The sequence below is a fragment of the Perca flavescens genome, chromosome 3 (assembly GCF_004354835.1).
Source record: "Perca flavescens isolate YP-PL-M2 chromosome 3, PFLA_1.0, whole genome shotgun sequence".
In the NCBI taxonomy this organism is placed as follows: domain Eukaryota; kingdom Metazoa; phylum Chordata; class Actinopteri; order Perciformes; family Percidae; genus Perca; species Perca flavescens.
The window spans coordinates 4,992,528-5,014,269 of record NC_041333.1 but is presented as its reverse complement, the minus strand read 5'-3'; the positions used below and the strand labels follow the sequence as shown (position 1 = coordinate 5,014,269).

General features: G+C 42.0%; 1 protein-coding gene across 2 annotated transcripts in view; it reads right to left on the bottom strand.

Moving 5' to 3' along the window:
- The window catches only part of tenm4 (teneurin transmembrane protein 4), a 184,424-nt gene that overhangs the window by 78,867 nt on the left and 83,815 nt on the right, over nucleotides 1–21,742 (bottom strand). The window contains exons 4-10 of one of the 2 annotated variants that reach the window (XM_028573644.1): nucleotides 19,124–19,373; nucleotides 17,349–17,423; nucleotides 16,989–17,084; nucleotides 15,792–16,027; nucleotides 7,422–7,586; nucleotides 5,140–5,354; nucleotides 3,752–3,962 (exon numbers count right to left, since the gene is read on the bottom strand). In XM_028573644.1, coding sequence (XP_028429445.1) covers nucleotides 3,752–3,962; nucleotides 5,140–5,354; nucleotides 7,422–7,586; nucleotides 15,792–16,027; nucleotides 16,989–17,084; nucleotides 17,349–17,423; nucleotides 19,124–19,373 — 1,248 coding nt within the window. The remainder of the gene's footprint in view (nucleotides 1–3,751; nucleotides 3,963–5,139; nucleotides 5,355–7,421; nucleotides 7,587–15,791; nucleotides 16,028–16,988; nucleotides 17,085–17,348; nucleotides 17,424–19,123; nucleotides 19,374–21,742) is intronic. The other variant, XM_028573643.1, reaches the window with a different exon arrangement.

Below are 21,742 nucleotides of genomic sequence, written 5' to 3'. Positions count from 1 at the left end.
GAGAAAAGACAAAGAGACAGAGAGAGGGTGTGTGTGTGTGTGGGGGGGGGAGGAAGAAGAGATAGAGGCAGACCAGAAATACAGTGAAAAGAGAGAGAGAGGGAGTGAGAGAGAGGGGTAGGCAGTGAACAGAGAACTGCTGCCGATGTTTTCTGTGCTGCAGGCTTGCATTTGCCATGGAGGGTTAGTGAGGGGATGCAGGGGAGACTATCCTCCGGGGTGGGGGAGGCAAATCAGCATTTTGGTTGGGTTTTGATGGATTCCAACATGAACAGGTACCTACAGTAGAAGAGCTGGGCTTTTTTGCTCAAAGCTATTGAAACCAGCAGAGAGAGAGAGAGAGAGAGAGAGAGAGAGAGAGAGAGAGAGAGAGAGAGAGAGAGTGTGTGTGTGTGTGTGTGTGTGTGTGTGTGTGTGTGTGTGTGTGTGTGTGTCTGTGTGTGTGCGCGCGTGCGTGTCTGTGTGTTGCTCCCAGAAGTACAATTATGCAGGAAAGATTCCTGGTATGAGTCTTGCAGCTCATGTATGTAGGGACAAAAAAAAATAAATCCTAAAAGGATTGTGATTAAGTGTCCACCAACCAAGGCTCTGCAAGATCCAACTTAAACTGCATTCCACTGACTGATCAAGGTATTCTGACAGGCATTCTACAATAACGTGCTTCTAATTAAGGTCATCTGATCTTTATCCATCATGTTTTTTTTATATTTTTTGGGCAATTTCAGCAGAAGACATGAAAGGGGAGAGAGAGGGGGAACGACATGCAGCAAAGGGACACAGGTCGGAGTCGAACCCGGGCCCGCTGCGTCGAGGAGTAAACCTCTGTATATGGGCGCCCGCTCTACCAACTGAGCCATCCGGGCGCCCCATCATGGGTTTTTCTTTGGTGAACAGCAAACGGTCAAATCGAACATATTTAATAGAGTAATCGTGAACTGCAGTGCTCCCATTCTGAATGCTGCTGACACAGTTTAGTAGACTACGCACTTCCCATGTCTATTGGCTGCGTTTCCTCTGAGAGTAGGGAGAGAAGGCCATGAATATCTCTTAGCCACATACTCGACATAGGCCAACGCATAAATCATGGATTCAAGCAGAGCTTCATTGAAATTCATTACCCTTTCACATCAGGGGAGCTAACTATTGTGTGAGTCTCTCCAGTCGGTGAGGACAGAGTAGCGTGCAGCAGGCAGGTTTAATCAGCGCCTTGCCACGCTCTCCGAAGATGCTCAGCACCTTTGAATGATGGGTGGTTGTGTAGAGAGAGAGCGAGCCTCTGCCATATAGTGGGACAGGATATGGAGTAAGACATTGGTGCTGGCTCTGTCATTCCTTTCGCTCTGCTCCCCTGCATAGGAAGCCATGTCTGGGTTGAAGCATGTCTGGCACCAGGCAGCAGGGACAAATGGCTTCATGCACCAGAGGGCTGCGATACAAAACATTCACTGGGACACATATCACATTGCCATGGAGCCACAGCCAAGTAATGAGAAGCAGCCCAGATTAAAGACAGGGACGCTCCCTCCCCCCCCAGATGTAGTATGGCATGGCTATGTGCAACAAGCAAACCTTTCATTTAATACATGTAAGGAACACGCGGTGCCTCACTGACGATAAAATAAGACAGTTTTTCTTACTGACGCTGTCAGAAACACTAAAATACTAAACTACGGTTTCATTTTTAAAACCAAAACGGTCCTCTTGAGCAATTTAGCATCATTTCAGAAATAATCTCCATCCATAATAACATAGCTGAAAACACATATCGCAGACAGGTCTCATACACTGGGCATGCATGTGCCAGGAGGGCTGATAACGCCACTGGACACGGGAATTGTCGCAAATCGCTCAAATAACAGCTTGCAAAAACCACAGTAGTGTGGACGCGCAGTCTAAAGGCGCTGACACGCCAACATGATTATAGGCCGTCGGACAGTCTGGTGAGGTCAGTGACTTGAGTCTGTTCGGTGTGTTCGGTGCCATTGGCCTTCATTTGAATCGGAAGGCTGGCCGTCGGACTCAATGGCCAATCTGATTGGTGGAGCACTAACCCGGAAATGACGAGGATGACCCTGACTAATGGCTCTCAAAATCTGACGAAAATCTTTGTCGATCTGAAATGAAGACTCAGATTCAGCAACTGCACGGCCTATTTCTCGCTTAAGATGTTTACAGAAACACGTTTCGGTGAACTATCTTCATAAAATATGAGACTGTATTCCAAACAAAGCCACCATTATGCCCGGTTGAAAAATCCGGGAGCAGCCAGACGCACGTGATGCGTTCGTCCAATCAGCTGCCGGTTTTAATTTTTTGGGCGACACTACATTAGCGTCCCCTGTTGTTATGGAGACTGATTGAGTCTTGCGCACGCGCAGAACGTAGTCGGCGTCGCTTTGGTGTGTTCCGAGGCACTTTTTTTTACCAACTTGGGGGGGCCGAGGCCAAAGATCGGACGTCGGGTTGGTGTGTCAGAGCCTTTAAAAATGAAAACGTATTAGTGTGAATGTAGCTTTAGTGTCTTATAAACAATGCTGCTTGTGTCTCTCAGTGCGCCTGTTCTAGATATTGCTTGCGTATATTTCTACGCCTGGGCTGCTCCACTTGAAGGTCAACGCTATCCCTCCACGGCTCAATACAATCCAGGCAGTTGGTGAGATTCAATTTCTGCTGAAGGGCACTTAACCGGTGACCCATTTTAGAAAGGGCCCCTCTGCCTGCCTCTGAGCTTCTGTGGGCAGATCAGCTCTGATACAAATGAACAGAGGCAGAATATTAGATCCGACTAACTCCGCCCCTCCCCATTCCCATCTGTTGCACAGAACACCTTAACTAGTTGTGTTTTCTCTGATGCAAACCACAGGAGGCCTTCATGACCACCCAGTCATGAAGAAAAAAGAAAAAGTAAACATGCAGCCCTGACTCCCCCTCCTTGTGTCATCATATATTAAATATTGAATTACAGCTGTTGTTGGCACAGCAAGGGAGGGGCGGGGGGGAACGCGGCATCTCTTGCCTGTCTCCACTTGGTGTTACATTAGTGTTGAGGACAGCTTCTTATCGATCTGCTGCCTGGCACAGCCCCTGTCACAGATGGACTCTGGCCCAGGAGCTTTTAATTAAAGAGCATGTGAGAACAGCTCCCAGCTGCCATCCCTGTGAAAGTCGACACCTCGGGCCCTCTCACACCTTGCTTGATACAGCAGTGCCAATCAAAGGTGCTTTAGGCAGAACAAAGAGGAGCGTACAAAACGGAATCGCCTCCACAAGCGGAGGACGTCGTATGCTGTATGTCTGAAACACAGCCGCGTGGCACACACAGCTAATCAGAGGAGAGAAATATCTTGCCTACTTTGATATATGGAAAGTAGATGGAAATTGGAGCAAATCATGATCAAAAATGGCACTAGCAGGAGGGTACAATCATACTTTGAATTGTATGCAAATGGTTCCCAGAAGCTGGACCCCTGATTCGCTCGCAAGACACTCAGGCTAATGAGGATATTATGATCTCTAAATGCCCTACTCAGGGGCATTGCAGGATAGCACTGATGTCCTGATTTTTGTAATATTCAGCTTCACCTTGATTAACCTGCACTTTCCTTGGCTATTGAGATCTGCCAAAAAACGTGCCTCTGACTCATGCCCCAAGTCTGGGCTGTTTGCTGTGGAGGTCTGCCGGTTGGTATTATAGGGATTACGTGGATTGCTATTACAGGTTTCAGCAGCAGGTCATGCCCAGGGCGCTCACCTATGGCGGTGGTGAGGAAGGAGACGGTTTCAGTTTCTTTTCCGTCGTTGTAGATGGCCAGGTGCCAGATGCCCGAGTCCATGTACTGGATAAAGCCTGTGTCGTGCGTGGTGACGAGTACCATGCTCCGCTGCTGAGCCACAGGCCCCTCCAGACCATGGACGTCCTGGGCCAGGAGCCGCCGCCCATCCAAAAGCTCCACAAAGTCAAACTGCAGACAGACACACAGAAAGTGAGAAAGACTGATAGGTGGACCGCAGACATGCCATTAGAGTGACATATGAGACTTGAGTGCTTTCAGCTCTCTTTATAGCGGAGCATCATTTGGTCTGCATGAATAACTCATCATTCCAGAGGGGCTTGAGTAAGTCTTGGCACATCGTGGCTGGATGGGCTGTGATAATTTCCTAATCCACATATCTTATGTGAAAGCCTTGTATAAAACTATTAAAGGGAAAAAAGGGAAACTGGGTGGCTGTATGGATGTAAGTTAGTGTTTACCAAATACCATCTGCAACGATTTGCTTCATATCAGTAGTGACTCAATGAATACCAATGAGACAGCATTTCATTTTTTTTTTATCTACATAAGGAAGGGACTCTCGACTCATCTGCCACTATGTGTTTATCAGACACAGCACCAAAAAGTCCCTCTAAACTATTTCCTTTGAAGTAAAAATAGAGAAAAGAGACAAACCTTATCTTTTGACTGAAAACTAAATTGCGTTGGACCTAAATGCAAACAAAAATCATGCTATGAGCAATTTGTTGAACTCCAGTTACATTTAGAGCAGAAATCTAAACTCTGTAAACCAAGCAGTCAGACATGATAAATAAGAGGATGTATCTGGTTCTGTGCTGCACATAGATGGGAAATTAGTGTAAAGAAAAATCTCCCTTTCTTGGCCCCTGAGACCCCTATCTTTGTGTGATTCATTGATGATACTGAACCCGAAAGAAATTTGCCATAAATCCTTTTCTGCAAGGAAGAAAGTGATTCATAATACAATAGAGAGATTTATGAATTGGTCTGTATTAACGAAACGTTCCTGCATGTTTAGATAGATGTTTTTAACAATATTCCAATGTATATTCTGTGGCAGAAGGAAGAATGGAAAAAGAAGTTGAATCCGTATACCATGCAGACATGGTTGTAATTTGTTTCGCACAGCCTCCCATTTACAATTCACTGTGCTATTACTACTGTAAAGTACTGTTGTCTTACGCAAAGAAGACATCATGATTTGTCACAGAAAACACACAAGTATAACAACTTTAAGTCCACAAAACATTTAGATTTTCAAAATGTTCATTGTCATACAGAATGCGGTAGATTAACTGTAGTAACAATAATGAATGAGCGTCAGAGACATTCAAATGTTTCCCACCTGTGTGTGTGACGGAGGTAGGCCTCTCCTTCCGTAGACTCCCACTAAGGCATCTTTGCTCAGGGACACGTTAAACTTCAGGTACATGGGATGATCAATGAAGACCTGGGACCTCCAGAAGATACCAGGAGGAATCTGCTGCGCGACCTTGCGCCCCACGTCAATCTCGCCCATATCTATATAGCTGTCATCTGGGAACAAGCTGTCCAATTTGCCTGCATTGCACACAAAGCAAATCGGTCAAAGAGATCACACCATTAATCCAGCACGTGGAGGGCAGAGGGAGTCAGTCTGCCGAAGCATGATAGTCTGACCATATCGCAGATATTCAATCACATCCCTGACAGCGAGAGGAAGGAAAAAATATTATGAATGACCCTTCTGGCCACTGCCAGGAATTCCAGTCCCAATTCCAGTGGGGTGGAGTACAGAACTAAGAATTATCCAATTGAACATAAGTCTGCTCCTCAAATACAATTCTAGTTACACCCTGAAATGAGTTGTGTTGATTTTTCTCAAATGGCAAATAATCATTTAAAAGTCTGTTTAAAATGAAATGATGAAATATGTTTAAATACCTGGTAGCACTGATTATTTTAAAGCCTCATCCAATCATTAAACTTGGGATCACACTTTGTACATTTTATTAAGTTTGCTGGCTCAAGCATGGCAAGTCTGTTTTTTTTTAATAATCTGTACACCATTTCATAAATCTTCATCAAAGTGAAAGGTTCTAAAAAGTAGGATTTAAATTGGTTGAACATATGGCGTGAAAATGGTACGGAAAATACTTCAGAAAATGCAACTGTTATACTGTTGTAATTGAAGTAAAAGCAATAAAGTGAAAATTGTAATTATAGTAAAGCGGGATCTCCAATGCTAGTACACGCTCAGGTACTAGCACACCCACTGCCAACAACTGTCCATATGCTCCATAATACACCTTATATTGGACTCGGTGGAAATGGCAACATCTGTTTGCCCATGTAGATGAGCTAATTTCGGCACCGATGTCTGCTAAAGTAGACGTCCATATAAACTACCCCCAGGACTTGGTGGCAGACACGGCTTTAGGTTACACGTGGTACGGCAGATGGCAGTGTTCTAAAAACTCCATCAGTGGCAATGGGGTTTTTATCAGAGTAGACAGGACACACTCCCCTTCTCCCAGATCCAGGCTTTACATAATGCGACAACACACATGCTCATTTTCCACATGTTGGGGTGTGTTTGTATTTATGCAGCACATTAATGGAGAGTACTCATCAGGCTGTTTAAATAAATCATAAGCCAAGAACAGTGATAATGGGCCTCATGGTTAAATAAATGGCTGTTATTCTGCAAGCTGAACTACAACATAATGCTTTGATGGAAAGACAAGACTCCGAAGGAGAGAAGCTAGTCTGAATTTCAACACGGTGCACATCTGCATCGCCTTGATAAAACATTAGATAGCTCATCATTGTTTTCTGGTGACAGCACTGAAGAATGAGACTTATTTAGAAAACCATGGCTATTGATTTCCTATCAGCAAACGGCGGCCATGCAGGGTCTAAGCTCAGCTGTAGTCATGCGTGTTGTTAGCTAAACACACTTTCTGCTGTCTGGTAAATGAAAAAGACAACTCCTGGATTCATCTATATGGTAATGACCCCAATCTTCTACCTATTGTAGTCTGCCAGTGGCAAATCACATGGTTAAATCTGGGCCCATTTGTTCGAGGAATGGAACAGAGCAAACTTTCCTCGAGTTGAGCAGTTGGTACCATGGGGGTGAGCACATGCTTTCTTTGGCTGCCAGGAAAGGCAGCCCAGACTAGAAGATGAAAGGATCACATCCGTTCTGAAGAGGACAGAGTGGCTAATCCCCCTCCAGCCCCTGGATACTCAGTCCCTTCAGCTGCCCCATTTTCTCCCTCCAGGAACAAATAACACGTTCCCACTTACAACAACTTTCATAGGATTACAATGCAGATCTCTTTGCATACCTTGGAGACGAGTGAACAGAATGTGAAACTGGATGACAAAATAATAACAAACTTGCTTGAGCTCATAAAATGTCCTCTGTAAACTTTAAGATTTGAAAAAACTTGTTTTCCTTGTGCAACGTTGTTCTTTTCTGACGCCGGTGCAACAGTTCATGACAATGAATTAAGAGTCACGCAAATCATCCTGAAAATATCAGATGCATTTAGGTAGGTTTACTTTAGTATTAGTTGGAGAAAAAAACAGATATGTGCAGTGAATAAAAATACATTATCTTTGTAAAAAAATTGCACTTACTCTCATCTTTTCCCTTGCGATCAGGTATTTCCAAGCCTGTGTTGCCTAGTGGTGGCAAGCTCAGGTCAGTAGGAAAAGGTAGGCCACTTGTATTGTCCTCAGACAGCTGGTACATCTGTCTCTGCATGGGTTGCAGGTGCCAGTTCAATCCAAATAGGTGCATGGCTGAAATATTAAACATAAGACAACTTCAGAATTTGATTTCCTTTTTGCGATTCATCAAAGCAAAATCATTTACTCTCTAAATGACATACATAGTAACCCCAAAGGTTATCCAAAGGGGTCAGCTGTGAGATAAAGGCACAGGAAGTAAATTCCAAAGAACAATACACGGATTAATGGTTAATGGCGTTTTTTTCCAAAGTGCTGAGCAGTGAGATCAGAAGATGAATGCTATCCTGACCTCATAGGACAACATCTGTCTCACCACACCGACACAAGGCAGGGACCATCCCCAGTGCCTTGAGTCATTTTTCCAAACCCCATTACCTTTCCATTCCCTTGCAAAACTAGGGGACAAAAGAAAAAAAAACAGATCAGCAGGGAGACACCCGGGTGTTTCAATGTGAACACTGCGGATGAGGCATGCTGATATTTTACAAGGTCGACAAAAGACTTGTCCTTTGGAACAATGGCAGCAGAGTGCAGGGCAGAGGAGGAGGGGCTGACCATGACAGATCACCAATAAGAAAATGGACAAGACCAGCTTAGCAAGGCAAAAGCTACCTTGGAAGTCAACATTCAGCAGAAAAGGCCCAGAAACTCAATATAGCTATTTTATTGGTTTGTTGGTTCTCTTAAGCTCCTTGAGTAAATAACCACGCAATCCAATTATAAAGAGTGAAATGAACTGGGAGTAAGACCTCGCCAGTCCTCTCAATGTTGTTTTCTTCAAATGTGTTTTCCTTTTTTTTTCATTTTATAACAGCATACACTACTTTATGTCACCAATAAGCCTGTCAGTGACTGTTCAGACAACACAGAAAATACCCGTCATTACTTGGGTACATAGAAAAAAACTAGTCTTATTATTGTACCACTGCAACACAAGGATCAATTAGAACAACCTATATTTTTATCCATGAATTCAGAGTTTGATTGCACCTAAAGTGTATTTTCTTTAGTTCACAAGCATAGTTTTGCCTATTTGTGTTGAATTCCTATAGTGAAAAATGTCAAATGGACTCATGTAGTGTTCTTGGTCAACATAATGTTGTTTAGCAGTCATCTCACAAAGTTAGAGAGTGTGGTGGGAACACAATGACCGGGGTCCTTAAAATCTAGTTTGGCCATCAGCAACATACACACACTCAGGAACTATTCCACTTCCTACTGTCTCATGTCTGCTAATGAACTATTTTTGAATTCCTTAAAAGCCTGGAAAGAGACAGGGAACTTAAACTAACTCATACAGAGTTTTTCCACACAGACTACAACTGTCTTGTGTTTCCATTAAGCACAAACCCACAGAAAGCTGGACCATGGGGCTGAACATGGTCCTCTTAATAAAAAACGAAAATTGGTCTCTTAGGAAAGGCCCCCTCTAACGAATCGCCGGCACCTCACAGCCTACTTCTTAGTCAGATGCATGTTCGTCTGTACAAAGATAAGCATCTCAGCATTTTTGCATGACAGTCTTTTTCTCTTCCCATCCAAGATGTGAGACGGAGAGCTGAACAAATGCAAAAACAAACCACATGTGGTTCATGCCACAGTCGTGTCCAGCCAGCAGCTGCAGTAGCAGCATATGCTATGACTGTTGTCCGAGTCTGACCAACACAACATTTAGCCAGCGCAAAATGAATGCGACACAGCAGATAAACTTTGGCCACTGCCATCGGTGAATGTCATCTTATTTCCCATCAGGCCGATGGCAGCCAACAAGGCGAATATCGGCCAATACCGATGTTCGGCCGATAAATCACTGCATCCCTGGCTCTTATTGTTGTTTTTATTCACGGAATATGTTACACACAACTGTTGTGCAACTTCTTAATGGAAACACTTTAAAAAGTAGTGCAAACAGCCCGATGTTTCAACACTACAGTGCTCGTCAAAGTCTAAAAAAGTACTTTATTAATAGTCATACCAAAGTGAAGACCCTACGTGGCTTCATCAAATCTCTCCACTTCAAAATCCTAAGAGATCCCCCAAGAATAAGAGGTTTACATGTCCAGGCTCAGCTATTAACTTCAAATTGACTGAATCCACCATATGAACTTGACGAGTGCAGATCGAACCAAGCCATAGTTTCTGATGAATTTATTATTTAGAGCCCTATAAGCAGTTGGCCCAAGATTAGGACCCCTTTTTTCTTTTTTATAAAACTCTGAACAAACGTTCAAAGAATATACCTAATATTTTAATGATGCACACTACATAAAGAGTACCATGTGTTTAGTGAGATATTTGGATGAATTTGTGTAAACAGATAGGTAGCAAACAGTGTGTTTTTCAGGCAAAACATAACACAAACTATCCCTAAGATGATGAAAGTTCAACTGCAATACCAGCATCTGTTCTGTGTCTGTCCAGTGCCTGTGAAAGTGCCTGAACGTGTCAATGGAGGACAACCAGTGAAGAGACAGATGGCTTTGTTTGTCATTCTGTAAGCTGCAGAAAGACATTCCTTTTGATTTGTAGCTTTACATTGACTGGCGAAATGGAAAAAGAGTCAGTGCATGTCGCTGGCAGAACCAACGCACCAAGTCACCAAGCACGGTGTCATTCCAAGTGTCCTAGTAATCACGTCTTTTTGAGCCCCATCCTTCATCCCATCCGTCCCTGAAGCCTCTGATGGAAAATAGTTGAAGAGGCCTCCCCCTCCCATCCCAAATCCAAAGATTAACTTCAATGCCTTCTTGGTATCTATGATATGCAGAGCATTGGACGTGAGCCAGTGAAGAACCTCCTGATTTCGTTTTGCTTGCTTTTCCGACTTTGCAAACATTGTGCAATGACACTCAGAAGGCTGCTGCAATTGGCTGCAAAGTGAAGACAGGTTGTCGGAATAAAAAGCTACTTCTAATGAGATGGCCACTGGCAGAGACAAGCTGCGTCTGTGTTCCAGCGATGCCACTGACCTGTCAAGCGTACTGCACTTCATAGCATCGCCCATTTTGTCCTGAGCTCATGTTGTGTCCTCCTTTCGGTTATCTCTTGGCAGGAAGTTGGGTCATGCCATGTGCCAATTAGGGAACAGAGTTACTGTAGTAGAAGACTTCTAAGCCAATCTGAGGAAGTAGGCGCTTATTGCTGTGGGTCATCTGCCAGCATTCCTGTGCTTCTATCCTCTGATCTGAAGAGCACTTTCCAACTAGTGCACTCTTCAAGCGAAGCTATGATGAGTAGAGTCATTTTTTCTCATCCTACTGGTCAAAATCATCAAATACTGTGAGCATCTAAAAAAGGCATCTTCTTCTATCTTGAGGTATTTAAAAAAAAAAAAAAAAAGCCAGCATAGATTGCAGTCTCATTCACACCTTGGACTGAAACATGTTTTAACCATATGGTAAATTAATCGCTTTTGAATATGTGCTAAACATGGCAGCCATCAGTTGCTCATTTGTCACCTAACTGCATTTACACCTCTCTTACATTGGCAGTCTGTGCTGTAAATCACCACTCTCTCATTATGATATGATCATAACATTGAGGCAAATAACTTTTACAGCCACACGTCAGTGTAGCACCACAGAATTCAATCACTGACATACTGAATTTATTCAAAGCATTATAAAAAACAAAGGTAAACATATGACAGACTAAATGGGATACCATATGTGAGTTTCGGCGTTGTCTGGCTTTAGCCTAATGTATTACCTTCCATCAGAATTGGGCCATTAAAAATCTGGTGTAAACTAATCTTTTCAATATCAATGTTGGAAAGAACTTTATTAGAGAAATTATATATTTCCATGTATGTTTGTAAATTGTTGCAGTAAATTAACTGGTTTCTAGCTCTGTGACATAGCAGTCATGCTATATATATATATATATATATATATATATATATATATAGTACAGGCCAAAAGTTTGGACACACCTTCTCATTCAATATGTTTCTTTATTTTCACTATTTACATTGTAGATTCTCACTGAAGGCATCAAAACTATGAATGAACACATATGGAATTATGTACTTAACAAAAAAGTGTGAAATAACTGAAAACATGTCTTATATTTTAGATTCTTCAAAATAGCCACCCTTTGCTTTTTTTGATAACTCTGCAAACCCTTGGTTTTCTCTCAATGAGCTTCATGAGGTAGTCACCTAAAATGGTTTTCCCTTCACAGGTGTGCTTTGTCAGGGTTAATTAGCGGAATTTTTTCCCTTATTAATACAAAATCAAAGGGTGGCTACTTTGAAGAATCTAAAATATAAGACATGTTTTCAGTTATTTCACACTTTTTTGTTAAGTAAATAATTCCATGTGTTTTATATATATATATATATATATATATATATATATATATATATATATATATATATATATTTATATTCATAGTTTTGATGCCTTCAGTGATAATCTACAATGTAAATAGTCATGAAAATAAAAAGGAAACTCATTGAATGAGAAGGTGTGTCCAAACTTTTGGCCTGTACTGTATATGTATATATATATATATATATGGAGAGCCAATCCAGAGCCATATTTTCTGTGCCCTGACCATATCACAATTACAGCCAACCGTTCCAACTACCACAACAGGACAAAGTCAGACCTGGGTTTGGGATTTGTGAATACAGCTTGCCTGTCAACACGTAAATACTTTCTTGCCGACTGAGCACTTTTTTTTTCCCATTTAGAGTGACATCAGTATTGAGAAATCTAGATAATGAAAATATCACATTGGGATAATAAAAGCATTACATTTTACATTACATGTCATTAAGCTGACGCTTTGACCCAAAGCGACTTCCAATTAAGTGCTTTCAACCATGAAAGTAAAAGCTCCTGACAGCAAGAATCAAGTGCAAGCACATTAGCTTCAAATAAGCCAAACTACAAAGAGTCACATGTTTTTTTAATGCAAGATGCTAAAATTGTATCCAAGCCAAATCAAACAGGTAAAAATTATATGTGTTGCAAGGAAGCTTTTTCTGGGTTGGATGATCATACAGTGAAAAAATTTCTGGGGCCCGACCTTTTTGTCCTTGGCTACATACGCCGGGTGAATAGACATGAACACAAGAGGATAGTGATGACCTTAAAATGAGCATCATATAACAAATGTGCTAATGAGCGAGCGACCACAGAGAAAACTTAAACCCCCAACCTTTTTTGCACTTCAAAATGTGCCGATTTACAAAGCGGTGACAAACTATAACCATGCTGCAAGTCAACACATCTGTCATGTGGCATAATTGGGTTCATTAGACATCTCACCCAGAGTTCCCAATTACAGGCCTCAATAATTAATTGCACTTGAAATTAAATGTATTTTCTCATCAGCCTTTAATTAAATATGGCTCTTGTTCTTGATTGGAAATTCCGATCTTCGGGTGAGGTTTGGTCTCCAACATGTTTGCTTGCGGTGCATCTGGAGATGGTCTGAGTTTGGCGGGGTATAATTAAACAGGCTGATTAAGCACTATCAGGCTGATGGGGCTCTCTGGCTTTTGGCCAAGTCAAAGCAGTAAACTGTTGACACGTACTGTATCTAGACTTCTACAGCCTGCTGAAGCCACAAACAAATCAAAGCAGAACTTTCTCACACCAACCATCATTGATAAAACAAATTGCTGGCTACGTAGATAATCACCATGAACAGCAACCAGCTGATTCTTTTTCTTTTAATCCAGCACTGTTCTGAATTCCAAATTAAACAATTTCTCTGGTGACAAAAAAAAAAAAAGAATAATCTGATTTTAGTTTGTTTGGCCTCAAGGAGAGGCAGAAACGATTGATTTTGTGATTGTTACGGCATAATGGATATCTATAACAAATGTCCTTAATGAAGAATTAATTTATCTCACTGATGAAGGCCATGCAGAAGGATCTGGCTATTCTTTCATTGACTTCATGCATATGAACGACAACGATCTTAACATCCTTTAATTTGAAAAAAAAAAAAAGCTTAACAGCCTAACCATTTATATGTTAAAAAGGTATTCAAAGCCAATTCAGATGTACATTATATGGGGACATATATATTAAACAGAAGTATGTATCAAATCCTTATTTGAATTTGTAACAACGGACCAGGCAGAACTTTTATTACTTGAATAAAAAAAGGTCCTGCTAGCTTTTTCCATGTAGATCACCAAATCCTTGGAACTTTCTGCCAATCCAGGCAATAAATATATTCAACAATATTCAAATCCAGATCTCAAACGTTCCTGTTTGACATTACATTTTGAGATTCTTTAACTGTCTTCTCTCCCCTCACAGCACTACAGGAACCTTTTATCCCGAACCTTGTCACTCATTCCTTTAAAATATTCTTTGTGTTATCCCTCCCCTGGTCTTGTTCATCATATCCTGTCCCCCAACCTGAGCCAAGCTCACAGCACTAATTCAGTCAACACGTGGTTCACTTACCTCACCCTTACCCAAAAACCTGTTGCTATGACCTCAAATGCCCCAAAACCCACCAACCTCACATTTTCACTGGCCCTTTGACCTACCTACAATCCTTGTTGTTTCCCATTCCTTCTGTACATGACCGCACTGTTACTGCATATGTTATGGGGTGGCAGTAGCTCAGTCCGTAGGGACTTGGGTTGGGAACCGGAGCGTTGCTGGTTCAAGTCCCAGTACGTACCAAAGAACAGAGTGTGGATTGGAGAGATGCCAGTTCACTTCCTGGGCACTCCCCCCAACCACTCAGCACTCAGGGTGCTGGTCCAGCACTGGCAGCCCACTCACTCTGACATCTCTCCAGTTGTGCATGAATAGGTCCTGAGCATGTATTTGTGTATTTCAGGCCTGTGTGTAGTGATTTCTAACAAACAGAGTGTAAATTGTAATTTCCCCACTGGGGATCAATGAACAGTATAAATTATTATTATTATGCTGCTGTTATCGTTGGTTTCTGCGCACCTATAGTTCATAGGTGCATAGCATCCCTTTAAGTTTTTTTTTATTAATATTAACTAAAACTGCAAAGATGAAACGATTAGTTGTCAACTATTAAATGAATCGGCAACTATTTTGACGATCGATTCACTGGTTTGAGTCATTTTTTTATGAAAAAGCTTGTTAATTGTAAATATTTTCCGGTTTCCTCTCTCCTCTGTGACAGCAAAGTGAATATCTTTGAGTTGTGGACAAAACAAGACATGTGAGGACGTCATCTTGGGCTTTGAGAAACACTGACCGATATTTTTCACCATTTTCATAGAACAAAAAACAAATCGATTAATCAAGAAACGACAAATTAATCGACAGTGAAAATAATTTCTGTAGTGATAAAAGAAATATTCTCTATATGTATTTTGCTATGCTTTCACTGACTTATTTAACTGCTTTTGATTTAACTTTTGTGAAGAAATAAAAAAATGATCTGTGCGACTCATTAATTGTTACTAGTATTACTGGCAGGGCAGTAGCTTGCTTGGAATAAACAGAAGATGAACTGGGTAGCTAGCATATGTGATAGCTGGGAAGGTTAAACAGACCAGAAAGAAAATCAACATAAAATCTGAGTCAGAACACAGAGTTTGGGACACAGCTGAACATGTGAACGCTGAGAAATATGGAGAAAATACAACACACAGCAGTCACTTGCAGGATCCACTCTTATACTGACTTAGTACTTTCCTTTTTTTTTTCCTTTTGTGTCTTATCAATTGGCTCTTGACGGTTTGCAAGTGAAATGTTGTCTTGTATATACATCACAGAGATAAGACTGTATCATCAGATATGAATAACATTACCTTACGGAATGACAGCAGTTAAAAAGAGCAGAACAGATTTAATAGCATAACTCGCATATCGCAGATGATGGTCCTTACCCAGCTGAGACCTGGATATACTGGTCCGGGAATTGAAGAAATCAAATGGGATGAAAATTCTTTCATGTGTGATTGCTGATGTCTTTTTAATTCATTCTCTATCTGACCTATTCACATGATCAAGAAACTGGATTGCCCATCTCAGCAGACTCAGTCAACCCAATCTATGAATGATAATGTTATTTCGGACGAGGTGTGCGCAGGCGAGGAATCAATCTAGGAGTCCCTATATAACTATGCTCATATAAGGTGCAGGGTACAGATTCAACACTATTAAAAGGGACGATAGAGGGGAACACAATAGAGCATGGACTCATTCTGTGTCCGCAGTTAAGTGAAGGGAGGTGCTGGGGGGGCGGGTAGGTAGAGGCGCTCGCCCCGGTGTGTAGAAAGCACCAGAGGTGACTCACCGATGAAGTAGGCCAACAAGAAGAGCAGTGTTACTGAGATGAGGATGGCACTGAGAGCAGCACATTTCCAGTTGCAGTGCTTGTAGGGTTTCTTCAGGCTGAAGGCGGGTCGAGAGAAGGTGTTTCGAGGCAGAGGGCGTGGGGGGGGCGAGTACACCGTGCTGGATGTCAAAGGATATCCTGGTGATGTTGTGCAATACATTGGTGATGTTCCACCTGGTTTGAACAGGAAGTGTCTGGAAAAAAAAACATGTATTTTTTTTAATTATTATTCTAAACAGAAAACGCTTATTTCTCAGGGACATCTATCGTCATAAAAGTGTAGGTTACTGTCTATCCGAGTGCAGTCCCTTCCACTGCAGTCCCTTCCACTGGTAAGTAATTTCCAAGCACGTTTAATACTGTAACCATAGTCACGCTCATGCTAGATTAGTAAGAATACTAAAGCGTACTGGCTTTTGCTCAGTGGAAACTGTGAATCAATATTAAATTTAATTTACAGGACTTGTGACCGCAGCTGGCTCTTGTTTACGTATTCATGCCAGCGTGGCGAAGAGTAATTCCCAGTAACTATGTCAAGGCTGTCCACAGGAGAGATACACTATATAAGGCTGCAGCAGGGAGTGGAGCACATATATTCTCCCTTGAAGAACATGGCTGGCTATGTCGGAAAACATGTGCAGAGCTGCATGTCCAAGAGCCGTATGATGGGCCCATCAGAGAGTCAGTGGGAGCGGCGCTGTTGTCAAGGCCGTTTTACTGACAAGTTTACCAGAAGCTCCTGAGCGACAGTGACACGAGCGTGATTGAATGTCACATTACGATGTACGATGTGGAAAGTCACGGCGACCATATTCTGATTTATAAATATCAGGACAAATCTCTGACATGTCCTGTTCTCGCAATAGGGGACAACATGGGCATTTGTGTTTCGTAAAGCGGTCATGCTCAACATTAATCAAAAGCAATACAACCCAACAATGTGACTAAGTGCAAATTGTTAGTTGTATCAAACAGGGAAGGGACAAGTACAGCAAGGATTCTAGCACTGCAGGAGACATACACTGAAGATTTACAACATGTCAAAATAGAGGATGTTTGATGGGAGGAAAAAATAGCGCAGGCATCACTATTGTTTACATGGCAAAGCAGATTCTGACAGTAGGGTGAGAGCCAGATAGCAAACATGCAACATACCCGTCGTACGAGGCATCGTGGCGGGCTGACGCCAGAATGTCCATCTCAATGAGGTTGTCCTGTAAAGTCTCTAGGAATGTCTGCTTTGCTATGTTTCTACATACAGGTGGAAAGATGGATATGAAGCTAGTGTGAGATGTGCGTGCAAGAAACATAAATGCCAATACAGTATGTGATCACCAAGCAACATCAACAACAACAACAACAACAACAACAACAACAACAACTGACAAATGGGGATCAAGACGGACAGCGTGGGACAAAGAAACCAAGGCCCTTATGGAACTATTTCTACGAACTGAAGGTGTGAGACGAATAACATCTAGCTCTCTGGTTCCCCTCATTTGGGCACTGCCATACCTTGTTTTGTACGAGCCCTGCCCTTCTCTGCAAGCGTCTTGCTCTTCTCTGATATACATTAGAGTATTCTGGCTCCTTTAAGGTTGTGATTGGAAGAAAACAATGCATCACTTATAAATGAGAACCTTAAGGTTTCTAACACTTATTTCAGACAAAACACCTTTTTTTTTTGTATGTCTTAATGTCATTTTTAATTACAAATCAACGTGTTACTAAAGTTGCATAGTTTTCAAACTGGATAGTTTGAAAAATAAGAGCTGTGTTCCATAAGGAAATACTGCAGCAATGCAATGGAGAAATGAACTGTCCACATGCAATGGGCAGGCTGAACACGTTCAGTGGTACAAGAGAAAGGCCTTGCTTTTGAAGAATGCAACTTTTAATAAAGAGAGAGGGATGCTTGGCAGAACGTCTAAAGAAAATGTTGAGACCGGATAGAACCATCCAACTGCTGGCGTCTCTCCAGTGGCAGAGCAGGATAAGACCTACAAGTACAGAATTTATCAGGACCATTACATTTCACAAAGGCGACGAGAGAGGGCCATTGTAATAGTAAAGATGACATGAAATATTTCAGCGCCCATGTGGATTTTACTAATGGTTTCAAATTCATTATTGGAACTTATGGCGGTTGATCTTTCTTTCTTTTTTTTCAAGGCAGTAAGTCATGAAGACTACATATGTGTTTTGAGCGGCACTCGTGCCTGCTGCAGACGTACTCTCCTCACCATCTGTTTCCTGCTCCACAGGGAATACCTGTGCAGGATTAACTTGGGAGCTGGATGACATGTAATCATTCATTATACCACTAACTGCCCTTCTACCAGCTAAAATTGATGGTCATTTTCCTGTTGACTGAAGCGTCTCACAAAAACAAAAGGAAGAGACAGTGGTTCTGTTCATGGCTGGTGTTTAGCTATGCCAAATTAGCTATTAGCTATTCTCCTGTCAACAACCGTTTCATTTATGGCAACCCGTTTACTATATACAATATGGACAACAGTGTGGTCTAAGTTTTTCATTGGATTGCTTTGAACAGATTCTTAAAATCAAATCACCTACAAATCTATAACAACTTCCTCAACATCCGAGGCTACACATTGGCTTTTATTTCAATTTGCTCAGCGGGCCGGCTGATCACACGGAGAAGTTAGGGTTTATTCGAGGAGTTTTTCTAACGTTCTAATCTTAGCAGAATAATGTGATCATTATGAGTGTTGAGGTAAGATGCCTTGCTATTCTTGATTTCATACCACCTTGCAATAAGACCAGCCAAAGAAACACAACACATATTCCCTTTGTTATAATAACACTTGACATATCTACTTCACACAAGGGCCTCCTATTGAGAAATGTGCTAGAGAACTGAGTACTGATTAATATGAAATAAATAAAACTCGGGGCTGAAGTGGAGGAGCTACGAAGCCTGCTCACGGGAGCCTGGATGTAATTTTGCAAGAACTGTTTCATATCCAACATGATCATAATCACCCTGCTGTTTAAACTCAATAGCTTCCATTGTTAGGACTGCTAACATTGGACGAAAGACCCAAAAGCAGCACTTTTCTCTTGTTTGCCACAAAATCCTGTTCATCACAAATGTAAGCCTTTGCCCCCTAGCAGGATATTTTCCATGTTATTGCTTTGCTCCTTGTTAGCACTGTGGTAATTTAATATGGAGCAGACAGCATGAAAAGCTGTGTTCAATGGCAGCAGCTCAGGCATAGGGTGGCCGACATCTCTATACATCGTCAGCGAGACAAGTTGCCCAGTACCTGGTTTCCAGGGGGATGTTGCTGTTGAGTAGCCAGTTGTCCTGTGTGCTGCCGGAGTCGTGAGCACTGGCCGGACCCTCGGGAGGAACAGAGCTGTCTGTGGGCGCGGGACTTGGGTTACTCCGCGGTGTGTAGTTGCCCCGGTTCAAGGAGTTAATGGAGGCAGCATGGTGCTGATGATTGGGCGAGTGGGAGTGGGAGAGCGGTAGAGGAGGCGTCCGCAGCCGAGAATGGTTTTGAAAGGCTCCGTCTGAAAGCAAAAGGAGAAAGAAATAAAACGCGTCAGAGGAATTAAAAAGAAATAGAGGAGAAAAAAAAGGTCCGGAGTGCTCTGAATTTCAAACAAATAATGAAGGTGCTATTTGGAAGGGGGGAAAATAAGACGAAAGTACCAAGGCACTCTTCTGGCAAAAAGTTAAAAAGCCTTTATTTAGATGGCTAGTTCATGTTGAAATTATGAGAGTACATGTTAAAAAAAAAGAGTAACAACCCACGCATAGCAGCACAAACAGCCTTCTTCATGTTTGTATGTGTGTGTGTATATGAATTATTTGCCATAGTTTCACCAACAGTACATAAATTAACACCTAAACTAAAGCCTAACTTCACTGAAGTGCTGCAAAGCCCTTACACGAACCCCTTTTAAATAAAGTCCCACTTCTGCTCATTATTTCTCCAAACTGGTCTCTATCAGAGTGTGCCTTCTGCCTCCCACAGAGACCTGTGACAGTTTACTCAGACTGGACACTGGCTCCTGTGTAAATAGACAAACTTCTTTTTTTTTTTTACATTTATTTAGGCAGGGAAGGATGTTTGAGCATGCATTGCCTTTTTTTAGAAACAATAGCCTGTTTCCCTCTGTTTTGTGCTAAATGTTTTACCACCACCACAGCTCAACTGAAGCTAATCTAAGTTTTGAAACCAGCAGTAAGTAACACCATTAGCTACTTGTTTCGCTAACAATCTGCATTTATGCAATGCCTGTCTTTATTGCATTTGCAGTGGTCCATCCTTATTGGAAGTGATTACCGTGGTCACATACCGTTCCAGAGCTGTTAGCAGCCACAACTTACTCTACGTTGTCACTTTACATCAGAGGATTTGGAACTATTAGCTATGAAGTCTACAGAAACAGATTGTAACCAGTGGTCCTATATGCACTACGATACTGTGATGCTCCCCTGCCCTTTAAGATAGAAGACCAATGTCCTTGTGCACTCTGAATCTGTTTATTTCCACATCTGTTAAGCCATTCATCAATCAATGAACTCCTGGCTTTACACACAATGAAAGAGTGGCTTTTCTTTATAGCAGCAAGCCTCCTTTATTTCACAGATATCCCCAACACTAAATTGCCAATTTACAGCAGAGAGTGTGCAATATAGACACACAGAAGGCTTATTTTGTATAATCAGCGCCTTTATTAAAGCAATATCTACTGCCGCCAGTCAGGAAGCTTAGTGTCATTTCAGATTTTTTACAGGTCAGGAACATGGAGCTGCTCTATCAACATGTGTCAGGCAAGGCAGATTGATAAACAAATTGTTGAGGTGCAAAACTGGCTGTACTGAGAAAAGTAGCATTAAGCTTCAGTGCCTGAGGCATTTTAGGAAAGTGGTAAGAGAGCCCATTGTGTTCTCAGGTAACTAGGTGCTAACAAAATGGCTCAGCAAGGAAAAACAAGACCAAAATGTAGTGTGCTGCATTTACTCTTCAAGCACATGCTACCATATATTCCTGACTACGCTGAAGTTAGCTTTCAAATTCACAGCGTCCAATCTGGCAGTTAAGGTTAAGGAAAGCATAGTCTTTCTTGCACAGCCAGACCTTCCTCCACAGCACAGTCGTCTTGGGCGGCGCTAAGCGCGGAGCCACGGTGCCTCAATTTTACTCAAAAATAAAAGATGAATATAATCTGATTGTCGGTTCTAGCTCAGAGGATGTTTCCCGAATTGACCAGAGTTAAAGAAAGCGGAAGGTGAGGGACATCTGGGAGAACATAAGGGACATCCAGCAGCTATCCCGTAAATTAAACGTTGTTGATATAGATTACGGAAAGCTTAACTTACATTGCTAAGCGACTGATCCTCCGTGTTTTTTTGAGCTTCTTACTGTAGTGAAAGTGTGTTAGACATTTTGGGTAAAGCACTAAAGCTGTCTGCAACCCACTGTGAAATTTTGAAAGCTTTATTCTATTTGTGAAAATGCAATTAAAGGTGCCATAGGTAGGATTGTGAAGCTCCAGGACTTAGCCAAAAAATGTGAACATCGACAACTTCTCAGTCCTTCCCCCCCTTTCCGCTAAAGCCCCACAGTCTCCTAAGCCCCTCCCCCCACAAGGGAGAATGAACGTGTGTGCATGAGCAGTGATTGACACGCAGTTAGACACCCCCCCTTCCTGGCCCTGATTGGTGCATCTGAACAGGGAGCAGGGGATTTTTCCAGATTGCGCTACAGGCTGGAGGTGGTGCCAGAGGAGCCAGGTTTTTATTTTTTTATTACCTGCTTTATGTAATTCTCCTCGAACATAGGGTCAGATTCAGCAAATATGACAGAAAGTTAGTTTTATAAGTGTTACCTACTGCACCTTTAAGGGAGATCACCCTGATTTTTTCACAT